This window comes from Thamnophis elegans, chromosome 16 (assembly GCF_009769535.1).
Source record: "Thamnophis elegans isolate rThaEle1 chromosome 16, rThaEle1.pri, whole genome shotgun sequence".
NCBI classification, from domain to species: domain Eukaryota; kingdom Metazoa; phylum Chordata; class Lepidosauria; order Squamata; family Colubridae; genus Thamnophis; species Thamnophis elegans.
Genome location: NC_045556.1, coordinates 22,933,539 through 22,953,263, shown reverse-complemented (window position 1 = coordinate 22,953,263; position 19,725 = coordinate 22,933,539). Strand labels below are relative to the sequence as shown.

Genomic DNA, 19,725 nt, shown 5'->3' with positions numbered 1-19,725 from the left:
GTTCGCTTAGTGACCTTTTTAAATTTCTTTTTTCCCCAGAAATTTTTTATTTTTTATTCTCTTACATAGCATTTTAAGTATACATTCACATAGTTGTTATTCTTCAATACATTTATCATTCTTATACATTTATTATTTCATTTAATAGGTTATTATACAATTTGGGTTACTTTATTCACCATCCCTTCTTCCTGTTGTAACACCACCTCATTTTCCCTTTCTTTTCTCCCTCCCTCCTCTACTTTCTTCCTTCTTCCTCTTTCCCCTTCCTACTTCCCTTGCCTTTCTCCTGCTCCTCCTCTTCCCCTTCCTACCCTCTCTCCTTCTCTTCCTCTCCCTTCCATCCTCCTCTCCTTACCTCTTTCTTCTTTCCCCAGTCTTCCTTTCATGTTCTCCTCCTTCCTCTCTTTCTTTTCTATTACTGTAGGTGTCTTGTTCCAGCCTCAGTTTATATTTCCTTGGGATGGTATTTCCGCAGACCCAAATATAATTTGGTATCATTTCTTATTCCCTTACCTTCGCTAATCTATCCTAGCTATATTTTCCTCCCCTTTATATCTTGCTTTTGGCTGTATACTTATATATTTAATATTTTCTTTTCTGTTTTCCCCTTCTTCCCTCCCCCCCTTTTCCATTTAACAGTGCCTCGTCTGGGTTCTCTATCTTCTCCCTATTTTCTTTTCTGGTTTCCTTTCTCTAGTCAATCATAGAATCTTCCCCATGTCTTGAAGGACTCCGATTCCTCTTTAGCCTTTAGCTTAGTGACCTTTTGAAGTTACAGCAGCACTGAAAAATGTGAGGTATGACCGTTTTTCACTCTTAATGACAGCTGTACAGGGGTGGTAGTCACTTACTTTCCTACGGGGTCGCAAATTTCAGTGTGTGCTTGCTTCGCTCACAGGCACCCCCATCCGTGCATGCACTTGGCCTTCAGCACATGCACTTGGGCTTGAAAACATGCCTAAATAAAACAGCATAGAGCGGGGGGGGGGCTATAAACAATTTCTAAACCGGCTGAATCCCACCTCTGCCGCTGTAACATCTCCAAGGTCAAGGGATCCAAATTTGAATGCTTGGCAACTGGCATGTACTTACAACAGTTGCAGTGTCCTGGGGTCATGTGATCACCCTTTGTAACCTCCCCAGTCGACTTCCAAAGTCAATGGAGGAAGCCATGTTCACTTAATAACCCCGTGATTCACTTAACAACTGTGGTGATTCACTTAACAACTTTGGCAAAAAAAAGTTGTAAAATGGGCGAAACTCATTGAACAACTGCCTTGCTTACCAATGGGAATGTTGGGCTCCACTGTGGTCATAAATCGAGGACTACCTGTAGCCAGTAAAACCCCTTTTGAGCCAATAAACAGACATGGTGCACGGAGAATATACAATCAGTGGGGTCTAAAATTAGCCCTTGGGAAGAACTCTTCGAGTTATTCTCAAAATTATTTGGCCTTACTAGGAAGGAGACCGATAAAAGTTTTAAAACTTAAGTCTACTGTACATATTTTAAGAAGTACTTTAAATATTTACTATACAAACACTTAAGGAAATGTTATTATGTCTCTAAAACGCAACCGCTGATAGTTCTGGATTCAGCCAGACTAACTTCAGGGTCCTTTCGCACCAATATTTTTCTTACCGGTGCAAAAAATAGCAATAGAAGAATTGCTAAACAATTTTCTTATCTTGGCTCAAGATGTTACACTCTAGGCAGTACATAAAACAACTCTTAATCCTCCGCTCTCTCTCCTTGTAGGCAGACACAAACACAACTCCCGAATTCTCTTCTGTATATTCAGATTTAATTATAATGTAGTTGTGCTGACAGTGTTGGATCAACCCAGCTTTGTGACTGCGCTTTGACCTACTTCCCCAAGTCACAATCTGGTGGTTTTAGTGCCAAATTGGCATTTGCTGGTATCTACACCATTTTGCTTTGCAATTTTGTTTGATACACCAAGATTCAGGGCTTCGAAGAAACACAGCACTCACTGTGCTGGTTGAAGGCGTTTGGTTTGCAAAGAAATGAGTAAATAATTTCTTCACTTGGAAATTCATCTCACTGAGATTGGGTATCATTTTTGCTTGACAAACCCTATGGCAGTGATGGCTAACCTTTTTTTAAAGGAGTGCCAACATGTGTCCGTGGGCACCCACCCACATGCACATGTGCGAGGCATGTCTTAGCAGAAATCATCTCTTATCCTTCCAGCTTTTCCTTCATGCTCTCCATCTCAGAAGGACACGGGAACTTGGCTGCTTTCTCAAGATCTGCTCCTGCCTGTCAATAGACAGAGCATCTCCAAGCCCTGGCTGAAATCACTAAGCAACACGCCTACCTAAAACCACACACTATGCATCATCTTCTGATACTCCCTTCCGAATAATCAAAATTCAGCCAAAGACCACAAATAGCAAACTGCTTCCAAGTTACTGTGACTGATTTATCTGCAGTTGCATTTCTTCACAAAGCCAATTTGGAGACCATTCCTTGTGCCCAATTGATGTACAATTGCTGAACTCTGCTGAAACCACGCCTTGCGTCAATATTCCCCCCACGGAACCGATTCCTGTTTAACTTATGCAAATTGACACCACCACCACCCCAATCTGCAAAAGATCTCCCTACCCATAAGACTCTGCTTTGGGAATTCCTTCACAGAGCAAATCTGTGTTTATTCTACTAGAGTAGCCGGATACACAAAAAATGACAAGTTCTTTTCAAAAGCAATTCAGTCATCTTCCCAATGAGGCAGGACTAAAACTCCCATCAGCCACATCCAGGCAAGGGATCATGGAGTGAAAGACTGCAGTAATGAGGATATGGAAGCTGCCCTGTAATCCCAGTCCCTATAAGCAACACTCTAGGTCAGGCTCTCCCACCTTGGCAGCTTTAAGACTTGTGGACTTCAATTCCCAGAATTCCTCAGCTAGCATGGGATTCTGGGAATTGAAGTTTGCAAGTCTTGAGATTGGAGTTCCCTGTAGTCTAAGGAACTTTCTATCAGCAACTTTCCTGCAGCTTAGCTTTCAAGGGGAAAACCTAATTTTCGCTACCAGCTGGTTTCAATTGTGCCTTTTTCACAGCACGCCAAAGAAGGACTGGGGGATTGAAAGCAGGAACCAGCGGAGGGTTGTGGGAAAGACTGGTGCCCAGTGAAGATTAGAGCAGAAAATAATATCGTGGGTAGCTCAGACAAAAGCAACTCAACTGGAAGCAATCATAAAAAAAGACAAATGCATCCCTCTGCAAAACAACAAACACACACCCTACTGTGGCACTATAGTGAGTATATTGTCACTTAAAAGATGTTGTGACCTCAATTCACTGAAAAAACAGGATAGCCAATTTTCTATCCTTGTTAGTGTTGATGTTGGTCAACTCTTACTCTGGACAAAATAACTTTGCCCCAATTCATTAAAAGTGACAAACAGCGTAAAATAACTTCTTCAGGGCAGTTCCAAGTTCAACCACTGGGAAGACGAATAGCCCATCAACCAGCTATAGCAGGGATCTCCAACCTTGGCAACTTTAGACTTATGGACTTCAACTCCCAGAACTCCTCAGCCATCCAACCTTGGCAACTTTACAATTTGTGGACTTTAACTCCCAGAATTCCTCAGCCAGTATGGGGGTTGAACTCCATAAGTCTAAAATTGCCAAGGTTAGGGTGCAGTACTGCAGGCCACTTCAGCTGACTGTTATCTGCAGTTCAGTGGTTCTAATCTCACCGGCTCAAGGTTGACTCAGCCTTCCATCCTTCTGAGGTGGGTGAAATGAGGACCCAGACTGTGGGGGCGATATGCTGACTCTGTAAACCGCTTAGAGACGGTCTTTTAAAACAGTGTTTCTCAACCTTGACGACTTTTAAGCCCTGTGGACTTCAACTCCCAGAATTCCCCAGCCAGCACAGCTGGCTGGGGGATTCTGGGAGTTGAAGTCCACAGGACTTAAAGTTGCCAAGGTTGAGAAACACTGCCTTAATATCTCCTTCATCTCTTGCATAGCAAAAAAAAAGTCAAGAAGGAAGGGGAGGGAGTACACTTTTTTTACAGGAAAAGAAAAAAATGCAAGCTTCATCCAGCAACATTTCCCAGCGGTAAAACAAGGTCCGCTTTATTTATTATTTTGCAAACATAATTTACTTCCAAAAGGAAGAAACGGAAAGATATCGCCTGCCAGGGTTGGCCACTCTGCCGGCAGTGGGCCAGTCCCATAAATATTTGGCAATGGGTGGAATGTAGAGCTCTTCTCTGCCCTCTTTAACTTAAAAAGGACTAGTTATTGGAGCCCTGAAGGATCCATAAAACAGTCTTCAAAATTCAAGATGTATTTCCTGAGCAAGTTCCCAACCAACCAACCTAGAACTAAGCAACATGGAGCGAAGGAGAAATTTACTAACAGAGCAATTAACCAAATGAAGCAACCTGCCTCCAGAAGTTGTGGTGCTCCATCACTGAAGGCTTTTAAAGAAGAGCCTGGACAAGCATTTGTCTGAAATGATATAGGGTCTCCTGCTTGAGCAGGGGGTTGGACTAGAAGACCTCCAAGGTCCCTTCCAGCTCTATTATTCTATGTTCTATGAGAAAATGAATCCCCCGAAAAAAGCTTTCTTCTTCACTGATTGCAGCAGAAAACAAGCTAGCATCTCCCCCGCACCAGTACGATCAACTTAAAAACCAGCTTTTTACATATGTGGGCCTCAAACATTAGTAAATAGGCTTCCACACACTAGGACCAGATAGCAGCCTTCCAATACTTGAGAGGCTGCCACAGAGAGGAGGGTTATCAAGCTATTTTCCAAGGCACCTGAAGGCCAGACAAAGAATAAAGGGGTGGAAACTGAACAAGGAGAGATTCAACCTGGAAATAAGGAGGAATTTTTCTGACAGTGAGAACAATCAACCCATGGAACAGAAGTTTCCTTCGGAAGTTGTAGGAGCTTCATCACTGGAGGCTTTCAAGAAGAGACTGGACTGCCATTTGTCAGAAATGGTGCAGGGTCTCCTGCTTGGGGGGGTTAGACTAGATCAGTGGTCCCCAACCCCCGGTCCGCGGACCGGTGCCGGGCCGTGGAGTACCTGGCACCGGGCCGCGCAGCGGCCGGGGGCCATGATCGCTGCAGCGGCCGGGGGCCTAAGGGAAAGTCGCTAGGCCTACGGGACAACGTCGTCCAATCAGTAAGTAAAGTGGGATGAAGGAGGGGTGTCGGTTCAGTTCCTTTCCAGTTGCGCGAGGAAGCTTCGGTAGGCGGGCGGATGGGATGGATAAGCCAACCGAAGAAGGACAAGGGCAGGGGTAGCCAATGGACATTAGCTTTTGGGGCGGGAGCTGTATTCTGGCTGGTCGGCGAGGGAGGGGAGGTAAGCTAAAGGGGCGTGAATTAAGGCCGGGCGTTCGGTTGCTGAGCAGCGGACGCAAATTGGTGGCTGGGGTGGCCGGGCGCGTGCCTGGGACGGTGTGCGGAGCGGGGCCACCGGACTGAGCCTCTCTCAGAGGCGGTTGGTGGGCGTGTGCCGTCACGAGGTTTCACCGCGAGGAATGTGAGAAGCCCAGGTGGTTGTTTCCTCCCCCCCTCTTCCCCGCGAGCTCTCGCCGGCGCCGGGCTTTCCCCTCGCTCGTCTGCGGCCGCCGTTTTTGTCTCCCGCCGTGAGAAAGGAGCGCTGCCTAAGGGGGCCGTGTGGACGTGTGAAACATTTGAAATGCCCTTTTCTGTTTAGATTTCAAACTTTGAAATAGAGAAGTGTGCATGAAGGAAGAGAGACAGACAAGCACTCTTAATGCATATTGTATATTCTCTCTCTGCGTGTGTATTATATACTCTTAATATGCACTCTTAGTGTATATTGATTATGAAATATTTGCTGCTGCATGTGGTGAATGCATTTCATAACTGTTGCCATTTGGTTATTGTGTAAATTATTAGGGAGACCACTAGCTCAGAGACTTAAACTTCAATTTGTACAATTGTATTCTTTAAAAGTTTAGCTACACTTTGTTGGCATACTTTGTTGTATTCTTCGCTATGTACGGTAGTAAGTGATTATAAGCTTTAGCAGTCTGTAATCTATTCTGTATATAAGATGCTATACAATGATGAAGGATTTCAGGATCTTTTTATGTTAAACATTACTTTTTAAAATGTGGACTAAAAAAGCCATGATTGATTGTCACACAGTAAATTACAGCCAATTAGGATGTGTGCTTGATAAACACATAATGAACATTATGGTTTCTACCCTGGCTCCAGGGAAGAGACGCCCCCCCACCCCTGCGCGCGCTCAGCGGGCCACAGTAAAATTATCAAAGGCTGACTGGTCCGCGGCGATAAAAAGGTTGGGGACCACTGGACTAGATGACCTACAAGGTCCCTTCCAACTCTGTTATTTTGTTCTGTTCTGTTCTATTCTACTCTACATCCTCCAGTTATCACCCACCTACCCCTCTTTTCTGCTCGTAAAGCTGATTTCCAGCCCATGGCAACTATACTTGATTCCAGCTCCTGCAAGAGCTAACAGAGAAATTCAGTAAAGCATCTCGGATTCATATTGAGGTAGTCCTCAAAACTACAACAGTTCATTTAGTGACCATTGTAGTGACCATTGTAAGTTGCAATGTCACTGAAAAAAGTGACTTGTCATTTTTCACGCTTATGATCACTGCTGCATCCCCATGGTTATGTGATTAAATTTCAGGCACTTGGCAACTGGCATGTATTTATGATCATTGCAGTGTCCTGGGGTCTTGTGATCCCCCTTTCTGACCTCTGACAAGCAAAGTCAATGGTGGAGCAGATTCATGTTACTAACTTAACAACTGCAGTGATTCACTTAACAAGAAAGGTCGTAAAATCGGGCAAAGCTCACTTAACGAATGTCTCACATAGCAACAGAAATGTTGGGCCCAATTGTGGTTGTAAGTCGAGGACCACCTGCTTTTGGAGCGCATCTATTCCCACATGTTTACATTTCAGATGGATAATGCACAGATGTGTAACTGAGAGCCTGATCCAAATTTATAGCTGAACATGAGGTCTTCTTCTGGGAGACTCACAAAATCCAGCCTTCTTCTGTAGAAGAGCGATTAGGTGATCAGGGAGAAAAGTGGTCAAATTAAGCAAAAGAAAGATTGCAAGTTTTAATAAAAAGCCCAGAATAAAAATTGTAGAATTTTAGAAAACAGGCATTAATATATTGTTTTTATTTGCACTTGTATCTGATTCTCATCCACTAATAATAATAATAGCCTTTATTGTCATTGTACATCATGTATACAATGAAATTGGTCTAACCTCCACTGGTGCAATCCATAACTAGACCCCACTAGAGCAGGGGGTCTTTCAATTTGGCAACTTGTGGAATTGTGGAGCAACTTTCCCAGGCTTCAATCACTTCCCTGGCTGTTTTGGTTCCTGCTCATCCAACAAACTTAGTAGTTGCAAAATTGACTCTATGTCCTTGTTCATTGCAATGTGAGGCTGCCAGTGAGTTCGGGTCTCCTCCTCTGACCGCTCACTTGTGTTCTTGCAATCTGGTGGTCAGCTTGCTCTCCCCTCCCCCATCTGTCCTACATAGATGGGCTCCAGCAAGAGTCCAAAAGCTGAAAGGCAAAACCTCCGGTCCCAGTGACTGACCCAGATTGGCTCCTGCAATATTATCCTGGGACATAAATATTTGCCTTCATATGTGAGAAGCAAAGTCATGTCGTCTGAGGAATCCTTGCTCAAGGCATGCAGAAATTACTACCTTCGCGTAGAATTCATACAACATGGAGAATCTGTTCCACCTTAAATTCTTTGTCTTAGGCAGCAATTCTGGAGCAAAACTCTCCCCTGGGCTCGCTCTGAATATAAATCTTGCTGGTTTCTTTGATCTCCATTCATCCCCTTCCCAGGGAAGTAGCAAAGCCAGTCAAATGTAGCCCCCCCCCCCCCCCCCACACACACAAGGCACAAATGCAGAATTCCATCTTGGGCATGGTTTTCCACAGGCAAAAAAAAAAAAAAAAAAGCTTGAAAAAGAGTGAGAATCTTAAATTGCTGCCATTTAAACACATAATCTTCCCCTACTTTTCCAGTCTGGGTTATTAACTTAGAAAGAGAAGGTTAAGGATAGTGTTATTCTCTCCCCATAAATTAAGAACAGCCCCATTCCCCTATTGCACAGGCCAAACCTATCTCATATTTTTTGGAATATCTCACAAACGAGGGTAAACAATATAACAATCTGCAAGGCTTTCAAGAGCAAACTTTTCTGATCCTTCACTGGTTATTTAATTCTTTCATTTCTGCCTCAACCTCTCCAAGGGATCCAAGACATTTATTTTAGACCAGAGGTCCCCAATCCTGGCAAAAAGTTGGCTTTTCCAGCAAGCTGGCCTGGCCTGAACAAAATAAAATAAATGATTGATTATTGTTAATTTTAATCAAAAAAATTTAAATGTTATTGTTAATCTTAATTGGGTTTGTTTTTTGGATACTCTATCTAATTTTTTTAATAAAAAAAATGTAATATTTTTTTTTTAATGTTGTACACCACCCTGAGTCCTTGGGAGAAGGGCGGCATATAAATCCAACAAACAAACAAACAAACAAACAAACTTTTAAGACTTGTAGACTTCAACGCGCACAATTCTGGGAGTAGAAGTCCACAAGTCTTAAAGTTGCCAAGTTTGGGGAACTCTGTTTTAGACTATCCTCCACAATGGGTTGAACTAGATCAGTGTTTCTCAACCATGTCAACTTGAAAATGTCTGGACTTCAACTCCCAGAATTCCCCAGCCAGCAAATGCTGGCTGGGGAATTCTGGGAGTTGAAGTCCAGACATCTTCAAGTTGACACGGTTGAGAAACACTGGACTAGATGATCTCCAAGTTCCCTTCCAACTGTTCATCTGTTTATTCTAGTCCTAAAATGACAACACGTTGGCCCAAAAGAGCAAGCAGGTGGCCTCCAGGGTGATGATGGCCCATCTAAAGATCCTGGTTAGGCGGGGAGGAAACAGGGAACCCATCACAAAAGAGATTCGGGAGTCCGTGAAAGTGGGGGAAGCGTGAGAAAGGGAGTAACTCCACCTTAATTACTCAAGGTAGAAGTCAATTTGGAGAATTGCTTCCACAGGCTTTCAAAATGCTTGTCAGATTACCTACCCTTCTCGCCATAAGATCTTCCCCAAAAACCAAACAAAGTGGCAGAGTTTGGCAAATTCATACTGGAAGGCTCAACTATGGGAAGCAAAGAATTTGGATGCTTCCCTTGTAACAGCCAATGTGGGACCTTCAGGCTTCAAGTCCCACAGTTAACAGGACACACATGGATGGACACACACACACACACACACACACTTCATTGGAAATGTTAGAGGGTTGAGGGCAGAGGTGAAATCCTCCCGGTTCGACTAGTAGTTTAAAAAAAAAAGCTTCCGAGGATCACGTGGCTCATCATCGGAAGCTATCTTTATAGATTTTTAAAGCATTTTCCCCAGCTGGTTCCGGTGAACCGACAGGGGAAAAAATGCTTTAAAAATCTAAAAAAAATATAGCTGAAAGTGAAAAAAAAAGTTGGCCATGCCCACCCAGTCACATGACCCACCACCACCAAGCCACGCCCACAGAACGGCGTGGGGGAGAGAATTAGATTTCACCCGTTGGTTGAAGGCCAACTCCGATAGATAGATAGATGATAGATAGATAGATAGATAGATAGATAGATAGATAGATAGATAGATAGATAGATAGATGATAGATAGATAAATAGATAGATAGATAGATAATAGATGATAGATAGATAGATAGATAGATAGATAGATAGATAGATAGATAGATAGACAGACAGACAGACAGACAGAGGATGTTGATAGATATAGATAGACAGACAGAGCGAGCAATAGCACTTAGATTTATATACTGCTTCACAGTGCTTTACAGCCATCTAAGAGGTTTAGAGTCAGCCTTTTGCCCCCAACAATCTAGCTCCTCATTTTACCGACCTCATAAAGACAGAAGGCTGTGTCAACCTTCAGCCGGTGAGAATCAAACTGCTGGCATTTGGCAGGATTGGCCTGCAATACTGGACTCTAACCACTGCACCACCATGGCTCCTGCATCATCACGCCTTCATACATAACATGTGAAGAGGGGTCATAAGTCACTATTTTTAATGCCACTGTCATGGATTACCTATTTCATTGCCTTATCCTGGACAACTAAGGGAAGTTTTGTGAAAACTGAAATGAGGAGAGCCAGCAAGTGTGAAGGCTACGAAAACCAGGCTTGAGGGGGGAGTGAAAATGTTCAAAGGTTTATTCAGAGCCTTTGATGTTCTTTCCTACTTAACCCGCCCCTCCCCTGCCCAAACCGGCTGGCTCTCGCCACCACAGTCTCACAGCAAAGGCCCAAGAGAGGGATGCTGGCATCCAGGGCATTAATTTGAGTAATATATTTCCGCCTTTAAAAAAGCTCCTTTTCGCCTTCCAAATATTTTGGCTTCTTTGGTTTGCAAAAAAAAGAAAAAAACCTGAAAGGGGAACGGGTGGAGAGTGCCGGGCAAGGTTGGAACAGCTAAAAGGCTCGGCCAGGAATCTACCCTCAAGTCCCTCAGCTGTTCCAAGGCTTTGAGAGCTTAACCAGAAGCCGTAGGTGCCATTTCCCAGGACTCAATCCTCACAAACAGCCTCTGTTCAGGTCAGAAGGTTTGGGGAAACCAGAAAACGTCCTTTTTTTGGAGTCTCTCTTGTCTGCTTGACTTGGAAAATTTACACTTTCTCATCTTTCTCCTCTTCCAGTTTTTTTCCAAAAAGGATCCTTCCAACTTCTGATTCCCCGTTTCTTCTTTTTAGACTGGGATGTCTAACTTTGCCAACTTTAAGACCTAAGGACTTCAATTCCCAGAATTCCCCAGTTAGCATGGCTGGCTGGGGAATTCTGGGAGTTGAAGTCTGCGGGTAGGGTAGAGTTGGTTAGAGTAGAGTAGAATCTGGAAGGGACCTTGGAGGTCTTCTAATCCGGCCCCCTGCTCAAGCAGGAGAACCTATACTATTTCAGAAAAGTGGCTGTCTAGTCCCTTCTTAAAAACCTCCACTGAGCTCATGATTTCTGAAGGCAAATCTACCAAGGCTGGGCACCCCTGATGTAGACTGAATAGTTGTAGACACAATGGTTGTGTGAAAAACGATCATCAGTCTCTTTTTTTTTCCAGTGCCGTTGTAACTTTGAACCGTTGTAAATCAAGGACTCCCTGTACTTAGTTCTGCATTTCCTAATTTGGCAGCCCAGAAACACATTTGAAGACACAATCACCATACAAACAGTCTTTCCATCTGAAAATGTGTCTTGCCTGGTGAAGGATTCTGTCCAACTACACCCGATGTAGCTTACTGATTTTGTTTCTACTTCCAAGATGAAAGTAAGTAAACTTAATGTAACGATAGTGGAAATTCACAAATTATAATCCCTTCAAGGAGACTGCAAAAAGCTTCAATTTAAAAAGTTAGCTAATTTATGGCACCAACAATCCTGCCCATCAAACTATATTGTTTTCATAAGGAATACAAAATATTTTTTTTCCTGAGAAGATCAGATGGCACCAGAGAGGAAAAATAGAAGGCGCTTTTCTTCCTTTAAATACTACCTTTCATCTGAAAATATAAGAACTCCAATTTGATCTGCATTTCATCTTTGCACAGGTATTCCTAAATTTACGACCATAATGGAGACCGCCCATTATGACGAGTTGGTCGTAAAGCAGGTCATCGTGGGACCAACCCAATTTTATGACCTTGTTTTGATGCAGTCGTAAAGTGACTGTTTGCAATCATTAAGAGAACCCCATAGCTTGCTAGGGGGTGTTTTTTCACAAACATCCCCCCCTTGAGGTAAATGCTAGTTTTTCAGGAAAAACATTGTAAATCATGCTCATAAATTCAGGCCAGCTACCAAATCTCCAAAATGCAGTCTTGTGAGTTGTGAGTAGATGCATTGCTACTTTGGAACCAGCTTGTAAGTATTTTGGGGAGGATCTGTGGTAACTTCAAACAGTTTCTAATTGATTGGTTGTAAGTCAAGGACTACCGCCAAAGAATGGAGGCCTTTGAACTCTGGGGCTGGAGAAGACTCCTGCGAGTCCCTTGGACTGCAAGGCCATCCAACCGGTCAGTCCTAGAGGAGATCAACCCTGGCTGCTCTTTAGAAGGCCAGATCCTGAAGAGGAAACTCAAGTACTTTGGCCACCTAATGAGAAGGAGGAAGGACTCCCTGGAGAAGAGCCTCATGCTGGGAAAGATGGGAGGGCAAAAGAAGGAGGAGGTGGTTGAATTGAGTCACTGAAGCAGTTGGCGTGAGTTAAATGGACTCCAGAGGATGGTAGAGGACAGGAAAGCCTGGAGGAACATTGTCCATGGGGTCGTGATGGGTGGGACACGACTTTGCAACTAACAACAACAAGTTAAGGACTACCCATAATAGCAAATTTGCAAGATAAGCTGAACTGAAAAACCAGGATGGGCTGTAAGCAGAGAAGGAGGATCTTCTGGACTCAGTCCAACACCTGCCAGATGTCCCAGTTAGAACTGGGCAATCTTCATAGATTGTCCGTCAAGTGGAAACCCGAGGATATCTTTTGCACTGGCCATGTACACTTGGTGCAAACGAAGCAACCCAAACATTGTGTGAAGGACAGAGTGAGGTTCACAAAGGGAATCTCCAACTTTCTCTCAAATTTGCGTTCTTTAGCTCAGTGTTTCTCAACCTTGGCAACTTGAAGATGTCTGGACTTCAACTCCCAGAATTCCCCAACCAGCAGTCGCTGGCTGGGGAATTCTGGGAGTTGAAGTCCAGACATCTTCAAGTTGCCAAGGTTGAGAAACACTGCTTTAGCTCTTCTTTCAAGTGGGGCATTATTTGGGGGTGGGAGGGAGGGAAGGAGGTTTCCAGGGTCCAAGATGCATCAGGCCCAGCCAAAACGATGGGTCAACGCATAAAAGACAACAGCTTTCTCCTCATCATACTGAAGAAGGTGATAGGGTGGAAGACCACAAAGCCACCAGGAGGGTCTTCTGCCCTGAGTCTCCTTGACTTGCATTTTTAGTAGATTGCTGGTAGATTAAATTGAATGTTTAACACGGGTTCTCCCACCTGAGAATGCCAATTTCTTCTCACCTCATATTTTCACCCTATGAAAACCTGTACATCCTCTTCTTTCATTGACCCCATAAACCATTATGGGATGGAGTCTGGGCAACTGAATGGAGCTAGCAGAGTGTTGTAATGGCCAGATGCCCTTCCTGTCACCAATGCTGAGTTTTATTCAGCCAATATATTCTCATTGTGCCCAGAGAGAGAAATACCAGCCTCCTCTACCTAGGATCGAACTCACAGCTCATGGAGGCGAGAGCTCCATCCCCAAGGCCACCGCACCACTTATGAAAACCTGAACATATTAGTGTTAGTATATGGAGAATGAATATATGTATTCTCCAACTCCACAGGGTGAATGCAGCCCAATTTAAAAGTTAAACCTTATATGTACAGGTTTTCATAGGATGAAAATGTGAAGTGACAAGAAACTGACATTCTTAGGCAGGAGAACTGCGTTATTACATACACACACACACACACACACACACCAGTATTTGTACATGTACAGGTGTTACTCAACTTGCAACAGTTTGTTTGGTGACCATTCAAAGTTACAACAGCACTGAAAAAGTGACTTGTGATCCATTTTTCACACTTACACCCTTTGCAGCGTCCCCCTGGTCACATGATCAAAATTAAAACAATTGGCAATTGACTCATACTTATGACGGCTGCAGAAGGTCCCCTTTTTGCGAACTTCTGACAAGCAAAGTCAAGGGGGAAGCCAGATTCACTGAATGACCACGTTCCTAACTTAAGCGACCGACCCCAGTTCTTCATCAGACTCATTCCCTAAAGGGCAGCCACTTTCCAGCCACCGGTGGGTTCCTACCGGTTTGCACTGGTTCGGCTGATCCGGTAGCGGTTTGGCGGCAAAGGTCACTGGAACCGGCAGTGACCCAGGCTTGCCACGCCCCCAAACTGGTTCCCCAGGCTGTTCTGCACATGCGCAGAACAATTTTAATTACACTGCGCATGTGTGCGCAGCAGACATCAAGCACGTCCACATGAGCGAACCAGCAGTAGTGCCTGCCAGAACCCACCCCTGGCAACCATCTAGGGAACGGGGGGGGAGTTATGCTCCCCCCCATTTTACAGCCAGTTCCTGCTTACCAATTTCGGCCACCGTTTTGCGGATCCCAACTGTTGCTTTAGTCTGGCCACTGAAGGGTTAAACCGCAGCCAGGCTCTTATCCTATAGATGCAGCTCTGCCCACTGGGGGAAGATAAATAACCCACATTAGACTCTTATGAAAAGCTGAGCCGCTTGAAATTCCACAGTAGGAGATGGGAATATCCAATTACACTACCATTTTGGTTACCAAGTGATCGTTATTTTGTTCTAGCAGAAAAGTTTTAAGCCCACTTTTTTTTGTGTGTGCGTGCTTCTGATGGTTATGCAGAGGTAAGGTGCCACGGGAACCCATCACCTTTCGCGCTGCAAGGACATCTGGGCCGCTCATCCACAGCTCATTTAAAAAAAGAGACAGAAAATCAGATGCTGGGTCACACCAAGTGTTTCAGAGCTCACCACCCAAAAGTTGATAGTAAAAGCACCTTATATTCCCCTCCTTCTAGGCCAGTGGTCAGAAACTGTATTTACTTGAGCTTGAGAGCTGAGTCAGAAGCCAAGACAGGCCGAGTTCTACCACGCAAGCACATGTCCCTTCCTGAGGCCCAAAAAATATCTCACATTCCTACACATTGGAATCAAATTTCTGGAAGCTTTCTCAACCTTTCCGCTCCGAGTTGGCATACAATCCATCTTGAAAGAAAGCACGAGCCTTACGGTTTCCTGCCCACGAAGCTGTGGGAATGGCCCCGCTCCGTTTTTGGACCTTAAATTTCTACGCTCTTTAGAGTAAGTAACACATTTGCAGAACTTCATTAGCTTTTAGGAGCAATTGTAGTTAAGCAGGAAACATTCCAGGGTGGATAAATTAAAGTTCAGCCACAGAGAAGCCTCTGAAAATTGCTGAGATATAATTTAATGGAATACCATATTCCTATGCTTGGGAAATACAAAAGGGATACAGGTAGTCCTTGAGTTGTAACAGTTTGGTTAGTGACCAAAGTTACAACGGCACCAAAAGAGGGACTTTTTTTCAATGTTTAAATTATGACCATTTTTCAATTAGGACTTTTGAAGCATCCTAACGATCACATGATCAAAATCCAGATGCTCACCAACAGGTTCATATTTATGGCGTTTGCAGCCCCTCGGGGTCACACGATCCCCTTTGGTGAACTTTTGACAAGTGAAGTCAATGGAGAAGCCAGATCCACCTGACAACCGTGTTACTGACTTCATAACTGAAGCAATTCATTTAACAACCCTGGCAAGGAAGGTTGTAAAACAGGGCAAAGTTCCCTTAGCAACGGTTCCTTAGCAACAGATATTCTGGGCTCAATGGTAGCCCTTAAGTTAAAGGCAGATTCTGAACTTCATTTCCAACATCAGAAGCTGCGAGTCGTCTGTGTTCAATGTGCCAAAGTGCCCCTAAAGCAGGGGTCTCCAACCTGGGCAACTTTAAGACTTGTGGACCTCAACTCCTAGAATTCCTCAGCCAGTTTTGCTGGCTGAGGAATTCTGGGAGTTGAGGTCCACAAGTTTTGCTGGCTGGGGAATTCTGGGAGTTGAGGTCCACAAGTTTTGCTGGCTGAGGAATTCTGGGAGTTGAGGTCCACAAATCTTAAAAGTTGCCAAGGTTGGAGACCTCTGCCCTAAAGGACAGCCATCAATCATGAGGCCTGGATGGATCTCATCACCTTCTCCTCTGCTCTGGCCACCCCATAAACACCGCTAGCCTCCCTGAGAACTACTGTATATACTCGAGTATAAGCCTAGTTTTTCAGCCCACTTTTTGGGCTGAAAAAAGCCGCCTCGGCTTATACTCGAGTCAGTGAAAAATTTGCCCGAAATGGAGGAGAAAAAGGGGCGGGGCCATGCCGCTGGGTGACACTCGTGAATGGCCCAGTGCCCCTGTGAGTTTCCCCTCCCTCTGTGTCAGTTTGCCGCGCAGCGCGCACCGCACCATCCCCCCTCCTCACGTTCTAATGTAATGCAGGGCTGTCTTACGATTCCCCTTCCTCCCCCTCCTGCCGCTCTGCAACGATGTCCCACCTCCTCCTTGTTATGGCAAGCAGCCACATAGCGATGTCCCACCTCCTCTGGTACAGTGATCCAATGATAGGAATCACTGTGCCGTGTGTCATAGGAGGCGGGACATCGCTCCCGCGGCTGCACGGGACATCATCATCACAGCGGGACATCAGCATCATGAGGTGAGTGAAGTATTTCATTGAATACACCGCTAGTTTACTGTTTTTCTTTGAAATAAATATTCAAAAACATTATTGGTATCTATTTTTATTTTTGAAATTTACCGGTAGCTGCTGCATTTCCCACCCTAGGCTTATACTCGAGTCAATAACTTTTCCAGTTTTTTGTGGTAAAATTAGGTGCCTCGGCTTATATTCGGGTCGGCCTATACTCGAGTATATACGGTAAGCCTCAGCTGGGCTTGTTCAACAGTTCCTTTTCCTCCTTCCCTGCAGGAGGACTCTAAATGCAAATCACCAAGAACCGTATTCTGGGGCAACAAACTATTTTGTGAAAACTCTACATCTAAACCAATGCAAAGTCCTTTAAAAAAAAAAAAAAGAACCTACAATCAGTAACGTTAATTTCCCCCCCACTTTCCTACCCTAGCAGTTTCACAAACAATAACAAGAAAAGGGTGAGAATGAGGTTATCAAAGTTCCTGAGCAACAAAAGTCCTGCAAAACAGGAAAACCGCTACTGGACTCCTTGCTAAACAGGGCAGAAATACTTTTTGAAACAGGGCAACATGGATATTTGCACCTATAGAAGTTACATGCACACACACACATATGCAATTTGCATGCATTTCAAAGCAGGAATGTTCTATATTATTTATCTACAAATTAAATTATTGTATTTTACTCCCATTTCATTTTAAATTGCATTTTATTGCAGTTTCGTTTTAAATTGTATTTTATTCCAATTTCATTTTACATTGTTTTTATTGGATTTTAGTAATAATTTGTGTTTGGAACTCTGCACTTTGATATGGCCTATAAATCAATACAGTAAACTCACTAACTACTATATTCAGTAGGAAAATCTGCTAGCAATTTAAGTGATATAACAGGGGTTTGGGGAATTGTTTTTTCTTGCAAAAAGTAAACAAATCATTAATATTTGAGAGAAACTTCTCAAGCATCAAGGTTCAGGTTATAAATAGAAAACAGGTGAAGCTTACTTTTAAATATGAGCATTCAAGCAATTTTTGGAGAAACAATTATTCAGACAAATAGAAATATTTACACAAAATACATCTGCAGTCTATTTGAGGAGCAGACTTTGGCCATGAAAGATAAAGTTTGCTTACTGATTTTCAGTACCACCATCAAATACATTGAATCTGTTTCTTTTCTTTCCTTATCAATTCTTAACGAATTTGACAAATGCAGATTTCTGGAACTGAGTGTTTGTTAGAATGTCTTTCATGCTTTCCCTGTACTGATAAAATGCATTCCTTTGCACATTTTAACCATCCCGGTGCTGAAGGCATAGAAACATGGGGACCTTTTACTGGGATCAGTCAGTGATCCACAGTGCCAAGTCCACGTCAAGCGATCCTGCGAGAGAGGAAGTACAGGTAGTCCTTGACTTACGACCACAATTGAGCCCAAAATTTCTGCCGCTAACCAAGATCCTTGCCCCATTTTATGACTTTTCTTGCCTTGGTTGCTAAGTGAGTCACTGCACTTACTAAGTTAGTAACACAGCTGTTAAGTGAATCTGGCTTCCTCATTTCCTTTGCTTGTCAGCAGATCACAAAAGGGATCACGTGACTCTGAGAAACTGCGACCGTCATAAATATGAACCAGCTGCTAAGCATCTGGATTTTGACCACGTGATCATGAGGATGCTACCACGCTCATAACTGGAACAAATGGTCCCTTTTTTCAGTGCTGTTGTAACTCTGAATTGTCACTAAATCGACTACTTGTAGATCAAGGACTTACCTGTATATTAACTAGCTTTTTCTTGTGAAATTATTTTGATTCCTGTCATTTAACATTGGGAACACTTTTGTTGGTACACAAAGCTTGTTAGTATGCAAAGTCCCAAAGGCACTTTTTTTTTTTAGAAGGCAACTTGACTTTCTTGATTTTTGCTTGCGGTTTTGCTTGAAGACGTTTCGCTTCTCATCCAAGAAGTTTCTTCAGTTCTCAAGAACTGAAGAAGCTTCTTAGATGAGAAGCAAAATGTCTTCAAGCAGAAACAAAGACAGCCCAGTTTTGGGGTTTTTTCTTTTTTTTTAAAAAAGCAACTTAGGGACAACCATGATCTGGAGCATTCGCTGGCTGGGGAATTCTGGGAGTTGAAGTCCAGACATCTTCAAGTTGCCAAGGTTGAGAAACACTGATCTGAAGGACTGAGAACCTCCATAGACATTTAGTGTTATTTTTCTCCGGAAAGGCTTACTACAACCAACATTGTATCCCACACATTAAAAGATCTACCTACCAGAAAAGTCTCCAGCGATGACATTGGGTGAATTTGTAGCCTCCGTTTCAGTGTAGGACAACGTGGAATTTGAAAGGTCTGGGAAGCAGAGGGAAAAAAGAGGCACGTGTTATTTCCTAGCGGGCCAATAATTTTACCATCCCAAGAAGCATTCCCACAAGGGCTGCGCAACGGTTCTCATTCACTTTCCCAAAGGGGCTTTCACAGCTGTGGGAGGGAGCACTCATGTGACTTATCTACTTGGAAGCAGAAAATAGAATAGAATAGAATAGAACAAGCTGGGATGGACCTTGGAGGTTTTCTAGTCCAGCCCCCTGCTCAAGCAGGAGAACCTATACTATTTCAGACAAGTGACTCTTCTGAATGAGCCAAGGCGGCGCAGTGGTTAAATGCAGCAGTGCAGGCTACTTCAGCTGACTGCAGTTCTGCAGTTCGGCTGTTCAAATCTCACTGGCTCAGAGTTGACTCAGCCTTCCATCCTTCCGAGGTGGGTAAAGTGAGGACCCGGATTGTTGGGGGCGACATGCTGACTCTGTAAACCGCTTAGAGAGGGCTGAAAGCCCTATGAAGGGGTATATAAGTCTAACTGCTATTGCTATTGCTATTCTTGAACACCTCCAGTGATGGAGCACCCACAATTTCTGAAGTCAAGAGTTCCTACTAATTAGTCACCAAAAGTTTTCTCTTAACCTAACCAAGAGACGCCAACGGCGAATACAAATGAAGAGCAGGAGTTCTCTTTTCCAAATGCACAAACACTGGCAGGATTTGGACCTCCAAAATAACCAGGGTTGAGTGGATTGAACAAGTAGGAACTTGGAGCGCCATAGCTAAGGTTACACCAAACTCCTCATTGTTACTATAACTTAATTATCGCTATTAAAATTCTTGAAGCTGTTTATTCTTGTTTCCTTCCTTCCTTCCTCCCCGCCAGAGACCAAGAAAACTTTGTTTTAACAAGTTAAAAGTCTTTTGTTAAGTGTCTCCCTCTCTCTCTCTCTCTCCTTCACTTGTGCCACTTTATTTA

General features: G+C 43.7%; 1 protein-coding gene across 1 annotated transcript in view; it reads right to left on the bottom strand.

The window, feature by feature from the left end:
- SMAD6 (SMAD family member 6) overlaps positions 1 to 19,725 on the bottom strand; it is a 57,100-nt gene that overhangs the window by 21,718 nt on the left and 15,657 nt on the right. Inside the window, exon 3 of the mRNA XM_032233351.1 lies at positions 18,699 to 18,776. Within this exon, the coding sequence (XP_032089242.1) occupies positions 18,699 to 18,776 (78 nt within the window). The remainder of the gene's footprint in view (positions 1 to 18,698; positions 18,777 to 19,725) is intronic.